This window comes from Salvia splendens, chromosome 5 (assembly GCF_004379255.2).
Source record: "Salvia splendens isolate huo1 chromosome 5, SspV2, whole genome shotgun sequence".
In the NCBI taxonomy this organism is placed as follows: Eukaryota; Viridiplantae; Streptophyta; class Magnoliopsida; order Lamiales; family Lamiaceae; genus Salvia; species Salvia splendens.
The window spans coordinates 40,956,019-40,982,944 of record NC_056036.1 but is presented as its reverse complement, the minus strand read 5'-3'; the positions used below and the strand labels follow the sequence as shown (position 1 = coordinate 40,982,944).

Sequence of the window (26,926 nt, the reverse complement as noted above, 5' to 3'; positions counted from 1 at the left end):
CTTGTAGATATAACAATTTCATTGTTAAATGAAGAAAGTAAACAATGATCTAAAATTCGAAAGTTAAATACCAAAAATCTAAAAATTTGAAAATTCAATACCAAAATCCGAAAATCAAATACACATGTTTTATACTCAATAGGTTCATTAATGTATTTTTATAATAGATATAAATGTATTTCGAATTACTTTGAACTTTATAATATCTGATCGAAAATATGAAAAATAGGAACCAAATTTTGATTTCGATTTGGTGAGGATTGGATTGGATTTTAAATAGATAGTAGTACTATAAAAGAATATGACCGTAGGAATTAATTAAGATTCAGATGTTCAACTTTGATATGAAGTAAAATGTAATTTTTTATATAAGTTATGACTAGCAATTATATGCGTTGTCGCATTTGTTAACACAAAGGAAGGCCAGAATAATTTTGTTTTTATCTACTATTGGAATGGATGTTATTCGTGGGGTAGTTATTAACTAAAATAAATAAATTAGTTATTTTTACATAATAAGGTTTCACTTGTCCATGCAGTTGAAAATTTTGTTGCAAAACCATGAAGTTTGAATTTGTTTATAATTAATTATCTTACAACTAATAGAATTTGGCCCATATATGTAATATACTGTTGGACACTTTTCAACCAAATGACTTTTTATGTATGAATATATGACAAAGATATCGTTTAATTCACTTACAGTAACGCCCACAATCTCCATCTATAATATCAGATATTACAATTTAACAACAACAAAAAAAATGTTATCAAATTCACATTTCATGATTTTTTTTCGCTGACTTTTGAACCTGCGCGACAAAAAACCTAACAAATTTTATGATTTTTGCGACAACATAGCTTATTGAATAATAGCATGAAATTTATTAGAACAATCATATTATCATAATATTATAAAAATCGCAGCTTGGAGACGTATCTCCATGATCACTAACAACATATACAAAACAATACCACACAATGACCACCTTGGTCACAACTATTTATTCAACCATATATTAACAAAATCAATAAATAACCACATTATTCAAGGCTCTTAACCTCAATTTATTAGCTATGTGTCATCACATCCCACCTAAGTTGCAACACTTGATAATATCAAGAGGCTACTTTTTCATAGACATCCATTTACTTTGCTCAAACTTCTCATGCTCCATCTCAATGAACTTGTGAGCCATACAATCAACATCTCCTCCACAATCCCCTTCGTACCCACGTGGCCTCGAGCGCGGATAATAATCCACCCCGTTGGCGCCCAGCCAACGGGGCTGCACCTCTATCCCTGTCTTAGAATAATCTTCTGATTTGAACACTTGATGAGGCTGAGGTGTGGCGCTCGGGGCCTTAATGAGCACATGTGGCGTGTGCTCAAGCTCGTAGAGCTCGTATGCATCGGGCTGCCTATGTAGACGGCGTTTGTGGTTATCATGGCGCTTGGTAAATCTCTCCATTGTTTGTTGATTTGTGTGGGATTGATGAAGTTGGTTTGGATATATATAGTTTTTGAGATGGAATATGATTCCTTTGTAGTAACAATTATCGTGACATGTCACATGATTCTTTTTCTAGAAATCAAAATACATTTCAATCATCAAATCGGATTCTTCTTTTTATTCAACATGATGATGTGATTGGCTAGCCAGGAATCTTGGTTGGGGAGAGAAATATTTAATTAGATTTGTTAAGGAGTATAAGCAAAGTTTGAAACTATTTAATTAAATGTTGAAAGTCAATTTTTGTAGCATTGCATGGCTGTTCAAAGTGTTTTTTTTGTGAGCTACGAATCTTAATATGCTTAGTTTGATAGATTGCCAAATTTTTAAAAAGAAAAGGTGAGTTTGGCAATTTCTAATACCTAACTTTATGTGTTTGTAGAGTTTGGATGAGGTGAAATAAATAGTACTCTTACGACTTGTCCATCTATAACAAATGTTGAATTAAAATCGTGCATAAATTAATACCCAAAATAACCAGGTTTTTTTACTCAAACAATGAGGGTAAGAAGTTAGGAAGATTGCCAATTAGTTGATATGTAAACAAAATTCAAAATTTTAACATGTCCAAAAGTGACACATCCTCAACAACAAACAAGTCTATTAAGTGAGATAAGTCACCTACCAACTATACACATATGAATATGAAGCATATAATAAACGTAAGTAGCAACATTTACTCAATGCCCCACAAAGACCATGATGCATCCTGGAAAAAAAAAGAAAATTAAAGAAACATTTACTCATATCTAATGTGAAATTATAATATTCTAATAATCCATCTGTTTTCTAAAAATAAAAATTCTTTCTTTTTATATTAATTTCATTACTTTTTCTATTCCTTTTTTCTTACTTTATCCATTTCTTTTAATTATTTTTCTTAATTTATTAATTTTACATTAAAATCTAAAAGTTTCAATTTTTACGAAATGGAAGGAATGAGTCATATTAATAAGCGCCTTCAAAATTGGAATGCAGTCATATAAGACAAGTGTCAAAGGTTTAGTACATCTACATTTCCCCAAACTTGTTTACCAGTTTTACCACGGTACGACTTCAACTTATGTCAGCTTTCTTTACAAAGAGTTTCAAAAAACAGTTATTGTTTTAATAATAATAATAATAATAATAATAATAATAATAATAATAATAATAAATACTAGGTTTATGTCAAGATGAAAGTTTTTAACTTTTAGGAATGAGTGAGGGCGGGCAAAGATATTCACTTTTAAGACAAAAAATTATGCTGCTCTTTTCACAAGTGTCCATTCCTCAATAATCTCATTAAGAGCATCCGCAACGGTGGCGCTGCTCGCCACCGCCGTCCGCGCTCGCGCCGCTGCATCGAGCAGCGCCGTGCCAGCGAGCAGCTGACGTGGCGCGCCCTCATTCGTCAACGGCATAGCCGTTGGGTTTAAATAAATTTTTTTTAAAAAAATCGGTTTTTAATTAAAAAAACCGATAAAAAAAATTTCACTTCCCGAAAAAATTATATCCGTTTATAACCGTTTTTCCCACTTTTTAATTTTTTTTAAATTTTTTTACCCTAAAAATACACACTTTCATCTATAAATACCCCCAATTTCACTCCAAAAAATTCACATCAAACTACACAATTATCATCATCATTCTCTCATCTCCATTCTCATCTTCAATCTCTCATATCCATTTTCATCTTCATTCTCTCATACCCTACAACATCACTATGTCCGGCCAAGGCGATAACCCTACGGGCTCCCACGATTGGAACCCCGAATGGTTCGGTTCACAACTGTTTCCTAGTCCGGAAACGGAATATTCGGCCCCCCCTCAAACCCAAGATTCGGCCGTTCCGGGTGGCTACCGTCCATACCCAATCGACGACCAAGGTGCCTCCGAAGGACGATACGGGTGGACACCGGAGCCTAGGCCGACCGCCCCCTCCCAACCTCCGCAAGCTTCTACTCGCGGCAGCGGTGTCCGCACACCGTACACGCCGGCGGAGATGGATAAATTGTTCAAGGCGTACTTCGAAATCTCCGAAGATGCGGCGGTTGGCACGAACCAATCGGGCGATCACTTTTGGTGGCGCGTATCTCGCCGGTACAATGCAAACCGGCCGCCGGGAACGATCGAGCGCAACGAGAGTATGGTGCGCAACTGCATCGGCCGAGCCAACGACGAAATTGGCAAGTTCAATGGCTATTTCCTCCAGGAGTCGCGGAATGCCGGGAGCGGCCGGAGCGAGGTCGACATCATCACTGCGGCGCTGAGAACATACCAATCCATGAACGGTAAGTCGTTCAAGTACCTCAACGTTTGGCAGGAAACGCGGTTCCACCCGAGGTATCTGGGAGGCGTAACATCCTCCTCTAGCGGCTCCTCCAAACGGTCAAGGTCGGTATCCCTATCCGACTCCGGCTCCGAAGAAGTGGCTAGCCAACTCGTCGGAGCTAACTTGGGTAGCCCCGACGCCGGACCAAGCGGTTCCCAACGCCGACCGCAAGGAAGGAAGAAGGCGGCGGCCGAGCGCCGGCGCTCCGCGACTCCATCGGCCCCCGCCCCCGAACCCGCACCCTATGTTCCATCTCCACCCCCGAACAACTCGTTGTGGGCCCTTTTGGCCAAACTCAATATGGCCGATAGGTCAACTATGACCCCCACGCAACTTCAAACGCACGAGGGCATGATAGTGGGTCTCCAAAAACAATTGGGGTTGTTGCCGCCGGATGAGTAGTCTTCCTCGGGTAATATTAGCCAATAATTATGTAATTTTTAATTTTTAGTATTTTAATTATGCAATTTTTAATTTTTAGAATTTTAATTATGTCTTTTTTATTTTATTTGTATTTTGTAATATTTATTGTGATTTTTTAATGAATTTTAGTATTATGGAAATGTTTATGTTTAATTGAATATTAAATTAATTGTGCTCGTCCTTGCGGAAGAGCACAGTTGTGGGTGTTGTGCTCTTGCCAGAAAGCAGGCATGAATAGTACCGCCCGGGTCCACAACCGTGCTGCTGGCAAGAGCATTGTTGTGGATGCTCTAAGGTTAACGGCTAGTAAACAGCAATTTAAAGCAGGTACCTATTCACTATTTACTCTCTAAATCTTTTCCCAAAGTTGTAACGGCTAACTAAATAAGTGTCTACCTCATAAATCATAGTAATAATTATACTAGGTATTTAGATGACAAACTACTTGCCTCCCCTCTTTTCATTTCTATATTTAATTTACAACAAATTAATAATCTACCTAATTAATGGAACTAGTGAGAATGAACATAATGGAAAAATAATCACTGGCATCTAAAGAAAAACACAAGTGTAGTCACATGTGGAATTAGCAACAATTTGAAAGACCTATTTTTATAGAATTTTATGGCCCTGAGGAGCTGACAGTGGAGTCAGTCGATACCTGACGTCAACTAGATTTGTCATTGGAATGAAACTTTGAATTAAATACAAAGTATCTTAAGCACAACTATTCTTTAAACTTCTAATTTGTGTAAATATTAACATAATCATTTCATCTATTTTTTAAAAATGATCTAAGAAAACTTCTTCGAAGCTTGAAATTCATTTTTAGACAATATGTGAAAGGATCATCATAACTTAGACCCCATTGGGAATTTTTTTTTCTCACACACAACTTTTAAAATTGTAGTTAATAGTATGAAAGGTATTTGAAGCTATCTATATGAGTGTAATGAGCTGTACATAAGTGGCATCATCCAATGATTACAAAGTTGGGTTACCATCCAGACAGACATTACCAGACATTACCAAATACCAACCTTGGACAAACAGCAAACCATCTTACAACCATATATTGGACTTGTCTTAATTTTATATGTAAATAAATTTCTTAGGCCAGATGAGAAAAAAAACAATAAATGCAATTAAGAACTAATAATAATATTCACACAATGTCAAAACAAAAAAGTTGCTTTCTCCCTTGGATCAAATTAATCTATCAATCTCATCAAACAAACTTTTGTAAACTACCAAAACTAAGTGAAACCATAAGAGCTATGAAATACAACAAACAAAATTTCCTAGAGTGAAGAAAGCCAAGAAACCAAGCTATATACACAAGTCACCATTGGAAACCAAGAACTGGTTAAATAGAAATATGAATATCCTCAATTTCAACCTATACAAAAGAATATATTGACTCCTCCTTCATTCACACTCACTCATCTCATCCACTCTCTCTCAAGCAATTCCCAGGCAATAGGAACTTAAACTGCTCTGCATTCTCCAACAGATAACTGGGAAGATGCACGGCTGAGTACGAATGTGGCACCGGTCCCATCTTCCCGATTATCTCCTTAAACGTATACTCCTCGGGAAGCATATCAAACAAGTCTGCCCCTTTACAGATCACTCTCTGGACCCTCTTCGGGTTCAAGAAATGAGAGAACCTAACCCGATCAACGTGGCTGTAAGCCTTCATCTTGAATACGAACTCTTTGATACGTCTAAAGCAGAAGCTGCAATGCCACCCTGCATCAGCTAAGATCTCATCAGACTGTCGATAGTGGGCATATCGCGTCTTCCCAGCCTGATACACGTGGATTGAAGCTCTCCAGCTATTGTTGTCCACGAGAAACTCAAAGGAATAGAGATAGTTCCTTAAGCGGAGATGGAGGATCGGAGGTATTCCATCGCACCACCTCAAGAGATTCACCGTGTGCCTACTTGGTATCTCATCAACATCCGACATTATCAACAAGTCATCATCTTGAATGCCAGCTTGTTTCAGGAGATAATCCAACGCAAGTCTCTGATACGCTTCCTCAATGAACGGATTCTCCCCTTTCTTGAACCTCCCCGGAACCTGACCATATGTCAACCGTGGCTCAAGAAACTTGAATTCGTCGCGGGATCCAGCAAACACAAAAGGCTTCGGCAGACCAGTGAAGGTAGAGTTCGACTCCAGCAGGACAAACTCTGAGACGTAAGGGTGCAACTCGTTCCATCTTATTTTAAGAATGTCGAGCTCATTGCTGAACAACACGGCATCAAAAACACGCCTAGGATACTCACGGATCCCCCAGCCGTGAAGCTTACACAGATTCTCCATCGACACGTTCTCGTGATAGTAGTGAGGGATCTCGTGGAAGGGCTGAGGCGGCGACTCCCACAACGGCCGCAAGAAGTATGTGATCTTCTGGCCGTGCACATATATGAAAAACAGAGATGTTGGGATCAACATGAACAGCAAGAGATAAGCTTTAACATCCAAACCGCGCAGAAGGCATTTTAATCTCGTCATGCTCAAGCTCTTTCCTGAATCCTAGTTGTTCAGAATATAGATAATTAGTATACATTTTGCAATTGCTACAGCTAATCCCCAATTAAAGAACTAAGATAAAACCGAAATTGGGGGTTTACAGAAAACACAAATATCAGTTAGATCGAGCACAAACCAACATCCAATTTAGTAGGTAGGATTTAGAAATCCATCAACATCTAAACATAAGGAATCAAGTATTGATGGATTGCTATTACTCAAAATTTAAAATTCGAGCTTCTAAAAATCGAATTAGGGCATAAAAAGCGAAATTCACCTCAAGGCATAGATCATCAGATTTCTTGGAGCAATAATGAGATCCACCTTCCGCCATTACATAAACCTTGTCACAAAACTTCGTTACACTACTCATATCCCTCTCTCAAACAGTTCAATCTCAGGATCCGGAAATGTATGGCGATTACAGTTCAAACGAAGATCTGCCCATAAATTCAAAAATCTCGAGCAGAAAAAAGGGAAAGGGGGGGAGCAGACAGCCGTCACAGCTCTATGATTGTTCCGAGAAATCCCCAAATTCAAGAAGACGAAGAAATTTAAAAATGGAAAAAGGGGTCTATTGAAAGTTACGAGACGAATAGATACAGCAGTGGATCGTCGTCTTCTACCAATTTATACACCTCAATGTATGTGGTTGAAATTACGGAAAGGTCCATTCGATGGTTTGGATTTGGGATTATGGGATGAGGGTATTCTTGTCATTTAGGTATTGTATGTCGATTTATGCTTGATCCCTGTTTAACGCGTAATATGACTTGTTCAAGTAATAGTCATTCAAACTCTTTGTATGAGTAAATGTGGTAAATGATTCAAATATAAACTGACATTAATTTGAAGATATCTTTTGAAATAGTCACTCCATGTGTACTATCAAAAGTTCCACGTGTAATATTTCTATACATATGGTGGTTTATAGGCCCGTCAAATCGGGTATCCGATCTGAAAAATTTCGGGTGCTCGATCCTGAATTTCCCAAAATTTAATACCCAATACCTGATCTGAAAATGATTTCGGATACCCGGATACCCGACTCGGGTATCCAGTCCTGAAAAATCGGGTATCCAATCCCGATTTTGGATTTTTAGTTTATTTTATTTTATTATTTTTTAAGAAAATAAGCTACAAACTTTTAAAAATACAAACTTGTCGTTCGAATTTGATACAAATTTAAAGTAGTTCAAATTTAAGAGAAAAAAACTACTACAAATTTTTAGAAATAAAAAATTCATAAGTTATAACACCCCTTATTAATCTATAATAAACATCTCAATTCATACATTAACCCAAAATTTGACTTAAGAGTGAAGGATTTTGGGAGTACATTTAATTATTTAATTTTTAAATAACACAATAAATACATTTATATTAAATTTAAAAAATAAAATATAAAAAATCGGGTAATTCAGGTAATTTGTGTAACCCGATACCCGATAATCCAAAAATCCTATACCCGAACCCGATCCTGAAACCCGAAAACTCGGGTATCCAATTACCTGATATTTCGGGTTTGGATATTGTGTATCCAATTCCCGATATCCATTTTGACACCCCTAGTGGTTTATAATTCACAACTACTCTTAACAAATACTCCCTCCGTTTCTTCATAGTTAAGGCAGAACTTTTCGGCACGGAGTTTTAGAAATGAGTGTTGGGTGTGTTAAATAAATAAATAAATAAAGTAAGAGAGATGAAAATGTAGAGAGAATAAAGTATAAAGTGAATAAAGTAATAGAGAGTAATATAAGAAAGATAAAAAGGTTATATATATGGAAATGACTCAACTATGAAGGAAGTTTCTAAAATAGAAAAATGACTCAATTATGAAAGAACAGAGAGAGTAACAGCTTGAAAATCGACAGAAAATTACTATTTTTATTGAAATAATTACTTTATTGATATACTGGAAACAAATATAAATAGAGTAGAATTTTATATCCCACTCTCGAATTTTTGAATAAGCAATGAAAATTGGGGTTAAGTTAGAGGGTATATTGTCAATTTGTAATAAAAAAAAACTCCCTAGCTAATTGATCAAATGATTATTTTCCGAATGGAAAATAATTAATTTAAATCGGCTCCTTTATTTTTGAATTGAGATAGCTACTGTTTATTTATCAATAATGACTTGGGTTCTTTATATTTCAAGATTAGTTTAGGTATATTTCTACATGTGATCAACAAATGCGAAAGAAGCCCAAAACCCAATATAAATAGACAAGCCCAATATATATTTCCTTTGTATTACACGCGTAACGTTACAGTGGGCCATAGATTGGGATTCAAACTATTCAAGCCCATCTCTTTCCCAGGTGCTTATTATCCCCTAATTTGAGTTGCTTACTTCTAATTAACCACTGCATTCTGCTTAATTTGGATTATTTAATTAGCCTCTAGATTTTAGAACTTAGAAAACCAAGTCCTGTAATATTCCTGTAACTAATTCTCTCAACTTCCAATAGAATCCTTCAAAAAAGAAGTAAGAGGGAAAATTAGAAAACTGCTCAAAATTTTAATAATTTAAACATTGTTGGAAAAAAATGTTACTACACAACTAGGCTTTCACAAGAATGCAAAATGGTTTTCGATAATTAAGTTTATGTTCCTATGAGAGTGTAAATTGATCAAATATTTAGAAATTGAACAGAAACCAGCAGCTGAAAAACCTAAGCAAATCAAGCCATCATATATCATTACTCTCACATTATGCAAGAATTACACATCACACTATACCAAAAGCTAATAAATTATAAAAGCAAATTAAACAGAGTGAAATGTAGAAAATTGCTACTAATAATGGTAACGATTAGTATAATTCTCGAGTGATTACTAGAAAAGAACCGTCAAAGAAAACCAATGCGCTTTCGACACTTGGATGACGGATCAATTCTGTTGGTCAATCTTGAGCGTGTCGAGGAAACTCCCCTGTCCAATATCATTCTTGGATATGAAATCGAGAAAGTCATGGTAGCTGCTCTGCCTATACCGGCTGAGGTGGTGGGCGTCGGCCATCTCCGGGGCGGCTGGACCTGGACGTCCATCCCGAGGCTGTGGGGGCCGGCGATGGAGATCCGGGGCTGGTTGGAGCTGAGGACCATGCGGTGCACCGCGCTCTTGTAGCGTCCGTTGGTGAGGACCTCGACCTGGTCCCCAACCAGGACCTGGAGATCCCCCTCGACGACCGGCACCAACATCCAGGTGTTGGTGTCGGAGTACAGGATTTGTAAGCCCGGAGAGTCCTGGAGGAGAAGCGTCAGGCAACAGTAGTCCGAGTTGGCCGGGAGGCCCAGGACTAGCTGTTGGAATGAAGAGAATATTTAAGAAGGGCCGAATGGTAATTTCCACAATATTTTTTTCAGCGTCCATCCCTATTTACTTTCGTTGTAACTATAAAATTAAATATAAAATTTTATTTTTATATTTTGCATTTCAATATATTTTTTAACATTACCTCCGGCTCCGGGCACGGAGGATAGCCATTGACCGCCATTACTTGCATTCCGTTGTCGATTTATTTGGTCAAGTAGGTCGGCCCCAGTGGCGTATAGAAGTGGGAACAAGGGGGTACAACTGTACCCCCAAAATTCATTATATTAATACTACATTTATTAGCAATTTACATCAAAGCTTGGTGCTCTAGTGGTTCGTCGCTCATAATGCCTCTCCACTGCTCCGAGGAGTTCGATTCTCGGCTAGAGCAAAACTTTTAACTTTTATTCTCCTTCTCTTTTCCTTTTCTTTTTGATTTATGAAAACTACTACCTTTTTTTATTTCTATACTCAACATTTTCATTTTTGTTATGCATTCTCCTTTTCATTGTTTTAATTATGTTTATGTTTGAATACTATTTTATTTCTGTACTAACATTTTCATTTTTGTTAAAGTACGTAGTAATTAGTTTTTTTAGTTAGTTAATTATTTGCACTCCTACTAACATTTTCGTTATTGTAATGTAGTACTCCAGTAATTAATTTGTAGTTAGGTAAAAATTTGCATTCCTATTTTATTTTATAGATATTAGGATTGTTTACTATACCTTAATTATTTTGATTTTCCCTATTATGTTTGTTATTTCATTTATTTTAATTGCTTTATTTATTATATTGATGCTCTATTTTTTTTATCATTTTAAGTAACGTAACTCGTACTTCAAATAAAAAAATTCTAAGTTTATTTATTGCTTTTATTTTTTAATATGAAATTCTTATTTTTAACATTTTAGGTAGTACTCCCCGTTCCCACTTTAGGAGTCTCATTTGAGTTTGGTACGCGTTTTAGAAAATGTAAACAAAAGTTGGTGAAAAATGATAATGGAATGTAGGTCTCATTTTTATATATTAATATTATAATAAAGTATGAGTGAAATAAAGTTAGTAGAATGTGAAGCCTATTGCCATTTATGGAATATTTTAATCGAAACTCCTAATGTGGGACGGACTAAAATGGTAAACCGAGACTCCTAAAATGGGATGGATGGAGTGTTATTTTTATTACAACTCGTACTTCATATAAAAAAAATCTTACTATTTAAATTATTTTTATAATCAATATTATTTTATTTATAATAATTATTCTTCATATAATTCGTACCCCCAAATCAAAAACTCTGGATACGCCACTGGTCGGCCCCAACCCCACGGAGTCGGTTATTAGCCCTGCGGTCTTCTGCGCAACCATTTCAAGCTCCGATACGTATTTTCCCTTTTTTCTATGTTATGAACACAAAATAAAAAAAAATAATTTGTTAATTTCTTATAAAAAAGAGAAACATCCAAAAAATACTAACTTCTTGAGTTAATGCATGCCGGTGCTAATAGAGAGGTCTAGGGTTCAAGTATATATAATGAATGGTTCAAATTAATTCTAACATGTCAAGAAAATGAAAATTATAAAAATCAAATCAATAAATGCGTCATTGTCTCCCAAAAATAACGCAAATTCTGCCACATATATGAATGAGTACTCGAATTCAATACATACAAAGATATATATATGTATACATGCACCGTTACTATGCATGACAAACCACCATAAACAAGCTGCTTCAACTTATATGTAATATGATTAGTATGAAATGAAATGAAGATCTTTGTTAATTAAAAATAATTAGTATATAAATTGCTTACTTATAATCAAGAGGGGAATCTGGCCACATATGAATCCAGTTGTTGAGGGGGTGGGAATAGTGCTTGAGAAATATCCTCCAAAACTGGACCTTATCGACTCCATCTTTGATGCTCGTGCAGTACCTCACTGGCTTGTGGACGTCGTTCGACATGTATTTAACCTTTTCTTCGGTCGTTAGGTTGAGGAAACCCGAGGCCACCGACATAGTCCCTTTTATCGTTGCTTCTTCTATCCCGTGATTCATAATCTGTCACGTTAAGTACAGTCTTAGTCATTGAAGCATACATGATACGAGACTAACTAAACACTAATATATGAGGTCCAATTAGGTATTTTAAGTTGACAACCAAATCCTAGTGGGCCACTTTGCCTCATATTTTAAGAAATGGAGTTGGAAAAAGGTTAGTGTAATGTGAATGCAATTTTTATATTAATTTTATACTAAAATATTAGTTGAATATGAAGTTCATTTACTATATGGAGTAGTAAAATTGCAATGTGACATTTATTGGTAAACATCCGAAAATAGAATATTCTCATTAGATGTTTAAGTTGATCTCTTTTTACTTCACATTTTCAACAGGACAGTCACCTGAAAGAAACCATGACGACGACAAGCATTCATGATTTGCTCGACGACAACGGATCTCCGCGCAGGATCTTCGATACCCGCCACGTCGATCGTCGGAACATCGAAAACGTCGGCATTTGGGGACTTAGGGAAGTCCCCTCTCTTGTGCGGATTTCCCCATGGAAAATGAGCTACAATTGTCATCCTTCCCGGCCATGATGATCGATCAATGAAATGAAAAAGAGGAGAAAGCAATGAGGTGAGGATGAAGATTGAGGAAGAAGAAGAAGGTGGTTTATATAGTGAGATCGGGTGATGCTTTGTATGAGGACTGTTTGCATGTATGAGGAAAGGTGACGGATTGAAGTACTTCGTATCTCTAATATGTGTGTGTGATATATCCAAACTCAAAACCATTCTCATGTATAATGTGCTGCTACAATTTAACATTTCCATGAATCATGCACGTCCGTCTAGATAGTAAAGTCAAAAACTTAATTTTGGCGGTTCAAAAACTTAAATTAACTATACTTATAAAATAAATCAACTAACTAATTAATTCATATTTATAAATAAATAACTATTTATTAAATATTTTATATTTAATCTACTAAATTTGTTATTTATTCAATTTAAAATTACTTAATACTCCATACGTCCGCCATTAAATGTCTTATTTTTCCTTTTTCGTCCGTCTGCCAATAAATGTCGCATTTCACTTTTACCATATTTGGTAGGTGGGCCCTACATTCCACTAACTCACTCTACTCACATTTTATTATAAAACCAATATATAAAAATAGGCTTCAGATTCTACCAACTTTTCTATCCACTTTACTTCATAAAGTCAAACAATTTCTTAAAACTCGTGCCGGTCAAATATGGGACTTTTAATGGCGGGCGGAGGGAGTAATATTTATCTATTTTTATTTGTATTTAATTATATTTAGCTCCTACTAAATTTTAGTTATATTTCCTAGAGACTAATTTTTAAATTTTATATATATATATAGTTAATTATGTATTAAGTCTAATATTTCCTTTGACATATTATTAATTATATCTTATCATTTATTAAATTACATATTTTTAATATACTCGCTCCATCCCAAAAAATAACTTTCTTATGTCATTTTAGTATATTCCAAAAAATTAGTCCATTTTATATTTTTTAAAACTTTTTCACCACACATATACTACTAATATGGTGGGTTCCACTGTCCACTAACACGAATTCAATTTATTTTTTCTTTCTCACTTATATTTTATCAATTTCGCATTAAACCATGCACCGTCCCAAAAGACCATATTTTTTGGGAACGAGGAGGGTAATACTATATATTTGCTACAGTATTCATGTTCGGCCAATAATCTAATCGGGTCCTGCTAGTTAAACTGTGAACTGATGCCTTTATTGGTTCACTTATCGGTCCGATTTTTAAAACATGGTGGGAATAGTCTTGATTCACTTAATATCTTCCATAAATGGAATATAAATTCATCACACCATGTAGGAAAAGGCAAGTGTATAAAGCTTTGTCGTTGGATAGTAATTTAATTGCAATATATATACTCTATTCGTTCCCTCGTACTTGAGTCATTTTTCCATTTTAGGAAGTTCTCTCATAGTTGACTCATTTCCATATATAGCAGTTGTAACTTTTTTCTCTTTCTCATGTATTCTCTCTTACTTTGTTCTTTCTACTTTATTATTTATATATTTTTTTTCTCTCTTACTTTTTTTATCTATTTATTTAGCACGTTCAACATCTATTTCTTAAACTCCGTGTCGAAAAGTTTCGTTTCGACTATAAGGGAACGGAGGGAGTACATGAAAAGACATAAGTTGTACTGGGTTCCAGCCTTTGATAACTTGCGTCTAATGTTGACTATTGGATTCGAATTCCATGAAGTAAGCAGCTTCACTAAATACTCAATCTCTCTAGAACTGTTGCATTGAGTTCAAGCAGATGAATCTCCCTCTTGCTTTCAAGAATCTGTTGAAAGACTAAAAGAAGAAGAAGAAGACGACGACAAAAAAGAAACTTTATGTGGATACATGAATCACATGACGTTCGCCGCGTAATTAAATTACAAAACAAAGCAGACGAAACAAGTTTAAGATTTATTTGCAACTTTAGGATAAAGACTCTAAAACAATGACGGTTGGTCGGTTGAAGTAAAACTGCGGCCGGACAAACTTCAATGGTTTCACAAAACTTCTAACAGCTCAAGTAAAACTGCGGCCGGACAAACTTCAATGGTTTCATAAAACTTCTAACAGCTCTCCTACGCGCTCTCCATTCTCTATGCGTTCCCTACGCTATCCAATTCATTAATGGAAGAAGATGAATTTTCATATACTCGCTTTGTCCCATAAAAATATGAGCAATTGATATGACACGAGAATTAAAACAAAACTGATAAAGTAATAGAGAGAAGGAGAATGGTATGGTAAAGTAAGATAGATGAGGAGAATGGTAGTTAAAGTAGTGCACATATTTTTATGGGACGGAGGAAGGAGTAATAACAAAAAAAATTGTGGATGGAGAGAGTAATGATTTTATAGTATTTTAATTGTTACTAATTATTGCTATAAATAGCTCGGGAGCAAAATTAATGGGCTATAAAAGGATTTGGACCGCATAAAAAACACTGTCGCGTATTTCCGTTGGATTCTTCCTTTCCTTATCTTTTTGTTTTAAAACAAAACCAAACCCAACCCAGTCAAAACGGCTGTTGGTTTTTATCCTTTTTCCAAATATTTAATTGGAGCCCAGTCAAACAATTTTAGTTTTTAAAAAGAGGGAGAAAAAAAAGGAGAAATGAAATATTAATATTATTGCCACTTAGCTCTATTCCTGAATTTGGGGATGTCCTAGTACTCTTGCATGTATATAGCAACTACCAACTAACAATTCCTTTCTCTCTACTATACATACATACATACCACTTTTATTGACTTATCATAATCTTAATAACATCAAACCAAAGATTGGAGAAAATGAATGCTCTCGCCGCCACGAACCGCAATTTCCGGCAGGCGGCTCGCATCCTCGGCCTCGACTCCAAGATCGAGAACAGCCTCTTGATCCCCTTTAGAGAAATCAAGGTTTCTTAAAATCTTACTATGTTTTTCTTTATTCAAATGATAATTAGGAGTTTTGATGAGAGTGTGATGATCCAATCTTATTAGGTGGAGTGCACAATTCCGAAGGATGATGGCACGTTGGTATCCTACATCGGCTTCCGAGTACAACACGACAATGCACGCGGCCCCATGAAAGGCGGCATCCGCTTCCATCCCGAGGTTATTTGTCTAAATTGTCGAAAATTGTTTTTAGCCCTTACGATGCTCATGTGTCATAAAATTTGGGTTTTTTATTTTTATTTTTACTAGTATGTGACAATTTTATCATAGTAGTGATATTTTTTTCTGCGTGCGTGCACTTATATATATGGTAGGTGGACCCTGATGAGGTGAACGCGCTTGCTCAATTAATGACTTGGAAGACGGCTGTTGCTGATCTTCCCTATGGCGGAGCAAAGGGTGGGATCGGGTGCAAGCCCAAGGACCTCACCACGAGCGAGTTGGAGCGTCTAACTCGTGTATTCACTCAAAAAATCCATGATCTCATCGGAGACAACACTGACATTCCTGCTCCGGATATGGGCACTAATGCTCAGGTCAGCTCATTTAGCTTGTTAAGTAAAGAGAGAAAATATTGCCGAATATAGTAATGAATAAAGAAAAATGTAATTGAGTTAATTTTTAAGGTGGAGTAAAGGTATAATTAGAATGTATTAGTGATGGTTTACTTTTTTTCAAAAATAAAAGCGTGACATTTTTTGGGACAGTATTTTTTTTTATCATAGGGAGTATTAAATTATTCCTTGTTTATTAATCAATTTGGTTAATACTTTGTGTGTAGACAATGGCTTGGATATTGGATGAGTATTCCAAGTTTCATGGTTACTCTCCGGCAGTTGTCACAGGAAAGCCAGTGGTAAGAGCAATAGTTATGTGATTACGTATAAAATTTGAAATTGTCTAAACTTCTTGTTGCCTTTTTAGGACCTTGGTGGATCACTTGGTCGGGAGGCTGCAACGGGCCGTGGCGTCGTGTACGCCACTGAAGCATTACTTGCCGAGCATGGAAAATCGATCGAGGGCTTAACGTTCGCCATTCAGGTCAAACAGACAGAAAATTCTCTTTGTTGAGATATTCATGTATGAATTGTCCCATAAAAAATGTAAAGTAAAAATAGATCAACTTAAGTATTTAGTAACTTTCTCATATAATCAGTTGGTTTTGAGATGGAACCTCACTACAATTTTGTTCACTAGGGGTTTGGAAACGTTGGATCGTGGGCAGCGAGGCTGATTCATGAAAGAGGCGGGAAAGTGGTCGCAGTGAACGACATAACCGGGGCTATCCAGAACCCTAAGGGGATCGACATCCCGGCATTGCTTCGGCACAAAGACGCCACCGGCCGTCTAGATGGTTTTGGTGGCGCAGAGACGATGGCGCCCGACGAGCTACTTACCATCCGGTGTGACGTGCTTATCCCATGTGCTCTCGGAGGAGTCCTCAATAGGTAATTATATTGAGATATTCACACGCGAATTGTAAATATATCAACTTCAAAATTTCTTATTGGTTGAAGGGAAAACGCTGGAGATGTGAAGGCGCAATACATCATAGAAGCTGCCAATCACCCTACTGATCCAGAAGCTGATGACGTAGCCACCTCTATTAAACTATACTAATACTACTATATATGAAAATGCAATATTTGTCTTAAAATTATGCTTTCTACTTTTGCAGATCTTGTCCAAAAAAGGAGTTATAATTCTTCCAGACATATATGCAAATGCAGGAGGTGTGACAGTTAGTTATTTCGAGTGGGTTCAGGTAACATTATGTATAATATTGTCCGTTTTAGATCAAACATCAAGCTTTTGTTTAAGGGCACTTTCCCAAAAAGACATACTAATAGAGTTGGGACAACATTTATATATTATTTGCAACTTTATTTGTTCCTCGATGTGGAATGGATTGCACTCCAACAATAGTGAAGTAATCAGCTCCATTTGTGTGGCAGAACATTCAAGGATTCATGTGGGACGAGGAGAAGGTGAACCAAGAGTTGAGCAGATACATGACCCGAGCCTTCCGAGAGATAAAGAACATGAGCCGAACACACAATTGCAACCTTCGGATGGGCGCGTTCACACTCGGGGTCAACCGTGTTGCCCGTGCCACGTTCCTCCGAGGTTGGGAAGCCTAAGATTGACATAGTTTGTCTTTCACCTTTTCAAGAATTTCATTCACATTGTTGTGTTTCTAATTGTTGCTCACCCTGATGGTTAAAGACTCAAGAGTCTTTTTATGTATCGGGATAAAAAAAAATGAATTTCATTCACATAACCAAGCATGGAAAAACTATCTTATTAGTACACCTATCTTTCCAAGAATAGTTGTCATTTTTCCCATTCTAACTTTAGAATGATCCAAAGATGTAATAAGATTTTATTCCAATGTCCACTATTCTTGTGTTGTGTGTGACTCAACTACTATTTAAGTTGTAATCTTGAAAAACAAATGCACGATCCACATAGAGTTCATTCAACAAACCAACTAGTTTAAGTAGGATTATGGGAAACAGAGCATCTCTGGATGAGGAGATGCACGCCTTGGCCCGGCTCGACGATCATCCGATAGGCCGGGGAATGTCTATAATTGGGCGAAAGCGCGAGTGTGAAGTTGGAGACGATAACAGCCACCACAATCTTGAGCTGCACGAGCGCAAAGTTCCGCCCGAGGCACAGCCTCGGGCCTAACCCGAACGGAATGTACACCTGTGGCATCTTGCACGCCTTCAAGATCCCGCCCGCAAACCGCTCCGGGTTGAACTCGTTCGCGTCGGGCCCCCATATGTCCGCGTCCCGGTGCAGGGTGGGGATCAGGGTCCACAGGCACACGCCCCGGGGCACGACAATGTGGCCGATCCTCGCGTCGTGCAGGGCCTCCCTCGACACGAACGCGGCCGGGGGGTACAGCCTCAGCACCTCCTGGACCACCATCGTCACCGTTTTTAACTTGGGCAGGGAGTCGGCGTTGATGGGGCCCACCTGGGCCGTCTCGGCCCGTATCCGGGCTTGCCACTGAGGGTGCAGGGCAAGCAGCATGAGGCACCACGACGCGGCCACCGCGGTAGACTCGTGGCCGGCGAAGTAGATGTTTTTGCAGTTATCGACAATGAATCTCCTGGAGGAGTCCTCGTCGACGTCGTTGTTCGCGGCTCCTTCGAGGATGAGCTGCAGAAGATCCTTGCTGTCGCCGTCGTGGCCCTCCACCACCTCCCATATCAGTGTGTCGATCTCTTTCTCCAAAACATCGATTTTGCTCTTGTGGGCCGTTAGTGGCAATCTGCAAATGTTACAGACACAACTAAGAGAGGATAATTTTCTTGCATTGAAGTACGTAACATCAGTATCGTTATAAATACCCGAAAGCGTGGGAACCAAAAAGGAAACTTTGGTTGGAAATGGCCTTTTGAAGAGTTCTAAGCTTGGAGAAGATATCTTTCCCTTTCAAATAAGAACTCCCAAAACAGGCTTTGGAGATCACATCTGCAGAAACACTCCTCAAATCCTCCTCAGCTCTAACCTCTGCCATTTTACCAGCCGCGTAAGCTTCCCATTTGTTCGTTAATGATTCGGCCGATTCCACCATCAATCCCACCATTCCCTGCATTTTTGTTGACAAATGAAACAACTATCTAAATATGACAAATATCTAACATCGGTATGAAAAAAAGAAATGAAATTTATATCGTATTTACCTTGACCTTGTCCATGAAGAATTCGGGCGCAACAATCTTCCTCTGTTGCGCCCACAAAGGGCCGTTGGAGCGCAATATGCCGTTGCCAAGAATGGGTGCAAGCCTTTTTGTGATGTAAGAAGGCTTCCCAAAGTCGGAAGAAATAGATTGATTCATTTCTTTTACCAGTTCAGGATGGTTGATGTACAAATGTTGCTTGTTTCCGGTCGAGTACGTGTAGATCGGACCTGCACTCCTCAACAAAAATTAACCATCTTCTATTATTGAGACTACCAACACTGCAATCAACCACTTTCTTTTTATCTTTTTTGATTTTACCAAACTTGTTTTAAATCTCGTATCGACTAGTACTAATACTAAGACTATTTGTTATGAACGGAAAGAGTATATCATATTATGTATTCTCTAAATAATTTGCTTTTCTATTTTTTTTGCTTTTAGTACTGTATACTAGAGCCCTAGACCATCCACTACGGGTCTCGCCTGCGTCTCGCGTCCAGTCCCGGAGAGACGGGACCCCGGCGCGACGCGTTGCAGCTCGCCGTCCCGTCTCGCGCCGTCCCGTCTCGCGTCCCGTCGAGCCAAGAGACGGGCTGGCTCGCCACGCGCCTAGGCGACGTGGCGCGACCCGGCGTCGTGCGTGACGCCCACTCGCCGGCCCGCGAGTGGGCGTCGTCACGTGCTGACGCAATAAATATATATTTTTTTAAAAATCGAATTTTAAAAAATAAAATAAAAATAAAAGAAATTTTTTTTCTAACGGTAATAATACCGTTTTTTTGTTTATTTTTTTTTTATTTTTTTGATTTTTAATTAATTTTTTACTCTATAAATACTCATAAACTCATCCTCATTTCACACACAACTACACATCTATTCTTCCTATCATCTAAATTTTATCTCAAATTTTCATATAACAACTCAAGATGTCCGACGACGGCGACGGCAACTACGGCAGTTCCGGCTCCGGCGGGTGGGATCTCAACGCGTTCGGCGATTGGGAGACCATGATCAACACATTGGGCGGTTCCGGTTCGTCAACGCCGGGGACTCAGGGTTCGGCGACGCCGGGGGGGTACCAACCACCCAATTTTGACCTTGATGCATATGTCCGTCCCTCCGCCCCGCGGTATTCGCAGGGATTATCCCAGATCCGGGAGGATTTTCCCGTTGATCCCACGCCGGGAGTAGGCGAGGCGGTGTACAACCCCAGGCGGGCGAGGACGAGGAAGAAGAGGAAGATGATCTAGGCCGGCATCCGTACAACAACCTCGAAACGCTGGCGGTGTACAACGCCTGGATCACCGTCTCGTACGATCCCATCGTCGGGAATCAACAATCCCGGAAGTGTTTCTGGGAAAAGGTATACGAGGTCTACCACCAGATAAAGCCGAAAGGCTCCCGCAAGCGCAAATTTAAAATGATCCGCTCTCACTTTGACCGAGTCGACCGACAGGTCAAAAAATTCTGCGGCATCTACTCGGCCGAAGAGGCGCGCTACCAAAGCGGCGCCACGGCAACCGACATTTTGACGTCCGCTTTGCGCGCCTACTACCAGGACGAACGTCATCAATTCAGATTTGTTGATGTTTGACAGGCCGTCAAGGACGAGGAACGGTGGTCCGGCGGTTTCCGCTCCAGCTCGGGCTCAACCTCGAAGCGCACGAAGCATACGGCGAGTGACCAATACTCGTCTGGTGGTGACACCGCTGAGGGCATCAGCCAACCTGAGGCTGAATCCCAGGAGTTTGCGGGTACGGTCGGCGATGCTGGAGGATCCGCGAGTGGGCGCCGTCGGGCGCAAGGGACGAAGGCGGCGAAAGAGGCTAGAGCAAGGAAGGGCCGAGGCGAATCAAGCCAGCCGGTCTCGGAATCTGGCTCGCGGGGAGGCTCGGACACACTTATGGTGGCGTACATGACCGCCACAATGGCGGACACTTCCCGCTTCTTGTACGCCCAATTCACGGCCTGGTGGAACGGAATTGTGCATATGGCAGCACAACTTGGTCTTCCGACTCCCCCTCAACCTCGACGGCCTGGTGGAACGGAATTGTGCATATGGCAGTTTTTTATTTTTCTTTAAATTTGTATTTTAAATTATGTTGTGTGTTTTTTTAGGTTGTGTGTTTTTTAATAAAGTGTGTTTGTTTTAATTGAATTGGGTTGAAAAAAAATAAAAAATGAAATTGCATGAATAGTAATTAAGGGACGGAATAAGGGACGGAGCGTTGCAGGTTTCGTCCCTTAGTTAAGGGATGGAGGAAAAAAGGACAGTGAAGCCCTCAAATAGTGGTCAAATAGTAGTTAAGGGATGGTATAGAGACATCGTAGTGGATAGCCTTAGGATAAACCACAATTTTAAAACCAAACACATGAAAAATATGCCATCAATTATTTTTAGCATAACTTGAACTTTTTTTGGTCAGAATCGTGCTGGCAAGTCATGTCAATGTCTGCAATATACTTCTGTGCGTATAATTGGTATTGACCAACTTAGAATAATTATGGAAATCATGCCATGTTAAAAATGCACGGTTCCTAAGCTAGATATTTCACATTACGGGATGACGAGTCCAATAAGACATTTCACAACTCTCTGAACAAAATTTATTTTAAAACGAAGAATAACAAATATAGAAAAATCAATTCGAATTTAAGCTTGAACAAATTTCAATTACCAATACTATAAAGTTACTACTACTACTACTTTAAAGGCAACGTCGAGGTAGATTCAAACACGAAACCTTTATAGTCTATCGGGCATTAACGACTCTGATCTACTGTTACGCCAACTCACACGGACAATCCTTTCTCGTTTGATCTTAGCTTCTTATTGTGCATGTATGCAAAAGTTTTACAAGCATAAAACAAAAATCCATAAGTTGTTCATTGGATCTAGCCACCCAAAATTCAAAGTGGGATAAAAAGTTGGTGGCCCTTTCAAAGATATGGATTTGATTTTGAACATGCGCAATTTCAAAGCTATCCTACCTAGATATTTCCTATCCACTTTTTTAAAGAGTGATAAATTGCCGAGTTAAAAGTAATTATTACGAATAAAAAAAATGTTATTATGAATAAAAGAAATCGTTGTGCTAGTAGATTAATACTATATACTACAAAAATGTCACAATGTTGTCATTTTTTCAAAAAATGTCATACACATCTAAACAGTTACTACTATTTGGACAGAATAGTGTATCAAAATTGTTATAACATATTAACATGCATGTTAGCATAAATTAGTACTAGTTCAAGTCCAAAAAAATACTCAAATCATTTTTTGATATGTTGTTGTGAAAAGTGTTAGTAGGATTTTTAATTAATTTATTTTAGCACTGTGGACATTATGGCTAATTAATGATATGGACAAAGAGCAAATGACATTTCCAATAAAGCAAAGAAAACATCATTTGTAGGAAGAAAACAGTTAATGAAATATACTATGGGATAATATTAAATGAAAAGTGGGTACTTTGGTTACACTTACAGACATCGGTCTTGTCCTCCATAATTTCTGTCCTTTTTTTTTTTCCTATTTTCCATTTTTTTCTACATCTTGCAAACTCTAATTCCAGCAAAAGAATATATTTTCATCATTATATTGCAAACTATTTGTAGATTAATTTCGACATTATTACAATCATCAATTATTGATACAATGTCTACTTGGGAATATAATGGAGCATTTCAACCCCAAGTTAAAATGTACAGTTAAAAGACCAACCTAGATTTGTCTGCTCATAAAAATCTTATTTTGTCATTTTAATTCATTAGCAATAGAACTCGTATCTCACTTATTTACTATAAATAAAAGTACGCTTAATATTTCATTAATAATAAACTCACATTTATTTCATTATAAAATTATAGTCCTATACAAAAAAGAAATCTAATTTCTACTAATCTTTGCAGTTCATATTTTTTTATGGGTACTAGTATTTAATAAACTTAGTTGGATTCTATTTTCGCATATAAAGCTAGCTATTATTTCTATATACTGCCATGTCCATGAGAAATTCATAACTGCAGCTTTTAATGGAAAATGACAACTCCTTCTCTACTAATGCAATCAATGACATATATCTGTGTAGAAGAAATTTAATGGTCCAAACATATTGTTACGTGGTGTGTATAGCTAGTGACAATTGCAGAAAGATAGATAAAAAAGGAAAAAATATATATATGCAACTATAATTGGCTAAGCACGGAACATAACATAACATAACAATATGTTCGGACCATTAAATTTTTAGTCGCTCGAGAAATGAAGAGAGAGTACCGTATTGTTTTCTCCATTCTTCAAAGTAGGGAAAGAGAGTTGCAGTGTAATCGTGAGCAACAAAGTCATGGTGCTTTGCAGTGTTTTTCAAGGCAGCAGAGGCTTGGATTTTCTCCATCTCCCACAAATTCCCATACAAAAGAGAAGGTTTCGGGCCGTTTATGCCTTGCGCCCGAAGCCTCCACCGAGCTTGCCATGGATTCGCCCACGCCAGATACGAGGCCAGACCGCAAACACTCACAAGAATTATGGAACTTGTGACATAAAAGGAAAGGGCAATTGTTGTTGCAAGAAGAAGAAGAATAATAAGAGGGGTGTTCATATTTTGCTTTGGCTTTTTATTGATAGAGGAAATAGTAGTAATAGTTATATAGAAGTAGAAGTAGAAGACTTGATTCCTTGTACTTAAATAATGCAATGTTTGTTGATAGATTGATGGAAATAGTTTTTATTTGACGTATGCAAAATCTCTAAGATTAATGTTTTTCTTCTCTGAGTTATTCATTAATATTGGCCCCCACAATGAAAGGGTGTTCTCAATTATCTACCTAGTAAATACGTTTGATGTACCCTTTTAATGTTACGATTATTAAAGAGTTTAGTCTTGATTCGAATTTGTGGGTGTTATTTGGATTCGTTGTCATGTGCTGCATGATCGATATTTATGTGTGTTTGATATTGTTGTGTGGCGATGTTGTATGATTTTTTATTGATTTGTTTCACTTGTTAGCTTCGTTATTGTTCTTTTAATCTGATATTGATGTTGCGTTGATTTCAATACTATTTGGGTATTACTTGGATTTATTGTGCGTTGCAAGATCAATACTTATGCATGTATGAAATTGTTATATGACGATGTTGTTTGTTTTGTTGATTAGTTTTTCAATTATATTAGCTTATTTGTTGTTCTTTCTTTTTTTAATTTTAATGTTGCATTAATTTCAATACTATTTGAACTTTGCTTTTGGTGTACTCTGTTAGTTTGTTTTTTTTTACTTTTAAACATTTTTCATCAAAAAAATATTTCCTACTCCGTATTAGATAAAGTTCACCCTCTCTATAAGAAACTTGAGATTTTTTGCACTCACTGTATATGACAAAGTACAATTATAGTAATATTACATTATTTCATACTACTGTCCGTTAACCAATAATCTATGTTTTCCTATTTTGATTAGTCTATTAAAATTATTTTATTTTTAAATGTGATGATCTACCGTTTTTCTCTTCTTTTTTTATTTTTTATATTTTCCTTTCTCTCTTATTTAGTTATTTATCCATCTATAACTATTAAGCCTTCAATTATTACTTTCTAATATTTTACTAATAGTAGTAGTACTATGTTTTATTGATAGTGAAGTAAGGGGCTAATTTTATTGATAGTGAAGTAAAGGGAATATTGTTTAGATGGTTTAGAGACAGCATCTTGAAGTTAGAATATTAGGTACAAAACATTAAATAATGATTTGACCAGTAGGTCCAGTACCATGATATGCATGTACTATAACAATTTATATAATTAAAGACAATATTTACATGTCAAAATGTCTATGGAGTAGAATATATTCTTCACCATGTAACGCTTAATTTATTTATTCGGTTTACATTAACTTAATTGTTTGATTATACCGCACACACCAAAAAAACACGTGCATTAGCTTAATCGTTTGATTATATCTTAAAATTTACCTATCACAAAAATGTGTGTGGATATTTTAGGAAAAGGTTAAAGGATACACCACAATACAATGCACCTACATGTGTTGCAAATTTTAAGTTAGGGCCCCCTTTTATATAAATAATTTATCGACACTTGTCCAACTTGATATCACGTGTATAATTATGTTTGAAACATCGTTCTTTATTTGTTTTTACAAATAATTTAAACTTTTGCCTTAATAAGAAAATTGCAAAATCTCAACTTTACAATTTATATTTTATTCATTCTTCCGACTGAATTACAATATATATGCGTGTGTGAACTGTGTGTTTGGAATTGATGGTGCTTATTTTTATGATTAGTTCGAATTTCAAATATCTAGTTTGGCTATGGAATTCTATCAAATGGACACTAAAAGCTAAAGTAACTTTCACACATTCTAGACATAAAAAGAAAATTAATGCAATGGTAAATGAAGAATCACATTTCAATTATTCGTAATGGTCCCATCTGATAGGATCGTCATACAATCTTTTTAGATTCGTTGAGAACGTAGACCAGTATATGTATCAAAGTTGGACCAAATTTATTTTCCTATGTGAAATTTGAATTATTGAGAAAAGATGGAATCGATATTTTATTTTCATTCAATTCATTGAACACAATTTCTTAATTTTTGTGCCCAACAGTTTTATTTCAACTTAGTTAGGCGGAGGGAGTAGTACTTTTTTTTATGGACCACAAAAGTTCTGAGCATCGCCTTTGGTGGAATTAAACTAACCTTATTCGACCGGATTTGCAAAAATACGGCCAAAAGTCACCTCAAGGACACCACAACCCCACGAAGTCAACTGTGCGGCCACAACCTATTCATAGTATATTACACTTTTTTTCATAAAATAAAAATCCCCATCTTATGAAAGAATTAAATATTATTAGCAAATGATTAATTGCAATGTAATTCACCATCTACTAATTTTCTGCATGTTTTCCCGTTAGGGGTTTTCTCTACATGTCAAACAATGGACAAAATGATGCGCATAAGTTGTTAGACTCTAGATGAAATGATACTACTACTAAATCCACTTAATTATGATTTTTTTCAATATCAAAATGAAATTATGCTCAGAAATTAATTTTGATCTTTCAAATTTAAAATAACATGATACACACAAACTAATTTATAGATGTGTTTCAAGATCCAAGCGATATGATGATGTTGTTTGACGACTAAAAGCGACTTATGACATTTGAGCCTTTCGACGGAATGATGCCCAACAATCGGTTATATCTTACAAGCTCAATATGATATAATGTCCATAGTTAGTCATGATATTTTGGATTTTTAAATGAGATGATGAGCCAGCCACGGGTGCATTAAAATGCTAACTTTTCTTAAACTGTTAATTTGCTAACTAACCAACCTAATGTATTTAAAATGTCAGCACGATCATATTAAAATGTCAACACATATTAATAAACTGTGTTGACATTTAAATATCAATGTGAACATAATGTATTAAAATATCAACTTAAGTTTATATTGACATTTCAGTATCATCGTGTTGAGATTTTTAATACATTGCATTAATGAGTAAGCAACTTAAGAAAAGTAATCAACGGATCAC

General features: G+C 36.9%; 3 protein-coding genes and 1 pseudogene across 3 annotated transcripts; 1 reads left to right on the top strand and 3 right to left on the bottom strand.

Moving 5' to 3' along the window:
* Nucleotides 1-5,426: 5,426 nt before the first annotated feature.
* On the bottom strand, nt 5,427-7,375 carry LOC121805223. Its single transcript, XM_042205018.1, has 2 exons — nt 7,071-7,375; nt 5,427-6,796 (listed from the first exon to the last, which is right to left on the bottom strand). The coding sequence occupies exons 1-2, from the start codon at nt 7,164-7,166 to the stop codon at nt 5,699-5,701; spliced, it is 1,194 nt and encodes a 397-aa protein (XP_042060952.1). The 5' UTR covers nt 7,167-7,375; the 3' UTR covers nt 5,427-5,698.
* A 2,316-nt stretch (nt 7,376-9,691) lies between these two features.
* On the bottom strand, nt 9,692-12,711 carry LOC121804301 (annotated as a pseudogene).
* Nucleotides 12,712-15,465: 2,754 nt separating this feature from the next.
* On the top strand, nt 15,466-17,906 carry LOC121801828 (glutamate dehydrogenase A-like). The gene is made up of 9 exons (XM_042201254.1): nt 15,466-15,619; nt 15,704-15,817; nt 15,973-16,194; nt 16,440-16,514; nt 16,583-16,699; nt 16,856-17,106; nt 17,176-17,251; nt 17,337-17,423; nt 17,614-17,906. Exons 1-9 carry the CDS (start codon nt 15,512-15,514, stop codon nt 17,797-17,799), a joined length of 1,236 nt encoding a protein of 411 aa, XP_042057188.1. The 5' UTR covers nt 15,466-15,511; the 3' UTR covers nt 17,800-17,906.
* A 112-nt stretch (nt 17,907-18,018) lies between these two features.
* On the bottom strand, nt 18,019-24,015 carry LOC121801827 (cytochrome P450 714A1-like). The gene is made up of 4 exons (XM_042201253.1): nt 23,639-24,015; nt 19,357-19,583; nt 19,021-19,262; nt 18,019-18,941 (listed from the first exon to the last, which is right to left on the bottom strand). Exons 1-4 carry the CDS (start codon nt 23,958-23,960, stop codon nt 18,155-18,157), a joined length of 1,578 nt encoding a protein of 525 aa, XP_042057187.1. The 5' UTR covers nt 23,961-24,015; the 3' UTR covers nt 18,019-18,154.
* Nucleotides 24,016-26,926: the final 2,911 nt, after the last annotated feature.

What these genes read in the sequence shown, in the direction of transcription:
- LOC121805223 (XM_042205018.1), bottom strand. Translation starts at nt 7,166, where the DNA reads ATGAGTAGTGTAACGAAGTTTTGTGACAAGGTTTATGTAATGGCGGAA. An exon ending in CTGATGATCTATGCCTTGAG is followed by an intron (nt 6,797 to 7,070) that starts GTGAATTTCGCT and finishes CTGAACAACTAG; the next exon opens with GATTCAGGAAAGAGCTTGAG.
- LOC121801828 (XM_042201254.1), top strand. Translation starts at nt 15,512, where the DNA reads ATGAATGCTCTCGCCGCCACGAACCGCAATTTCCGGCAGGCGGCTCGC. An exon ending in TCCCCTTTAGAGAAATCAAG is followed by an intron (nt 15,620 to 15,703) that starts GTTTCTTAAAAT and finishes CAATCTTATTAG; the next exon opens with GTGGAGTGCACAATTCCGAA. An exon ending in GTTATTTCGAGTGGGTTCAG is followed by an intron (nt 17,424 to 17,613) that starts GTAACATTATGT and finishes TTTGTGTGGCAG; the next exon opens with AACATTCAAGGATTCATGTG.
- LOC121801827 (XM_042201253.1), bottom strand. Translation starts at nt 23,960, where the DNA reads ATGAACACCCCTCTTATTATTCTTCTTCTTCTTGCAACAACAATTGCC. An exon ending in AGAATGGAGAAAACAATACG is followed by an intron (nt 19,584 to 23,638) that starts GTACTCTCTCTT and finishes TGAGGAGTGCAG; the next exon opens with GTCCGATCTACACGTACTCG. An exon ending in TTTGGTTCCCACGCTTTCGG is followed by an intron (nt 18,942 to 19,020) that starts GTATTTATAACG and finishes TAACATTTGCAG; the next exon opens with ATTGCCACTAACGGCCCACA.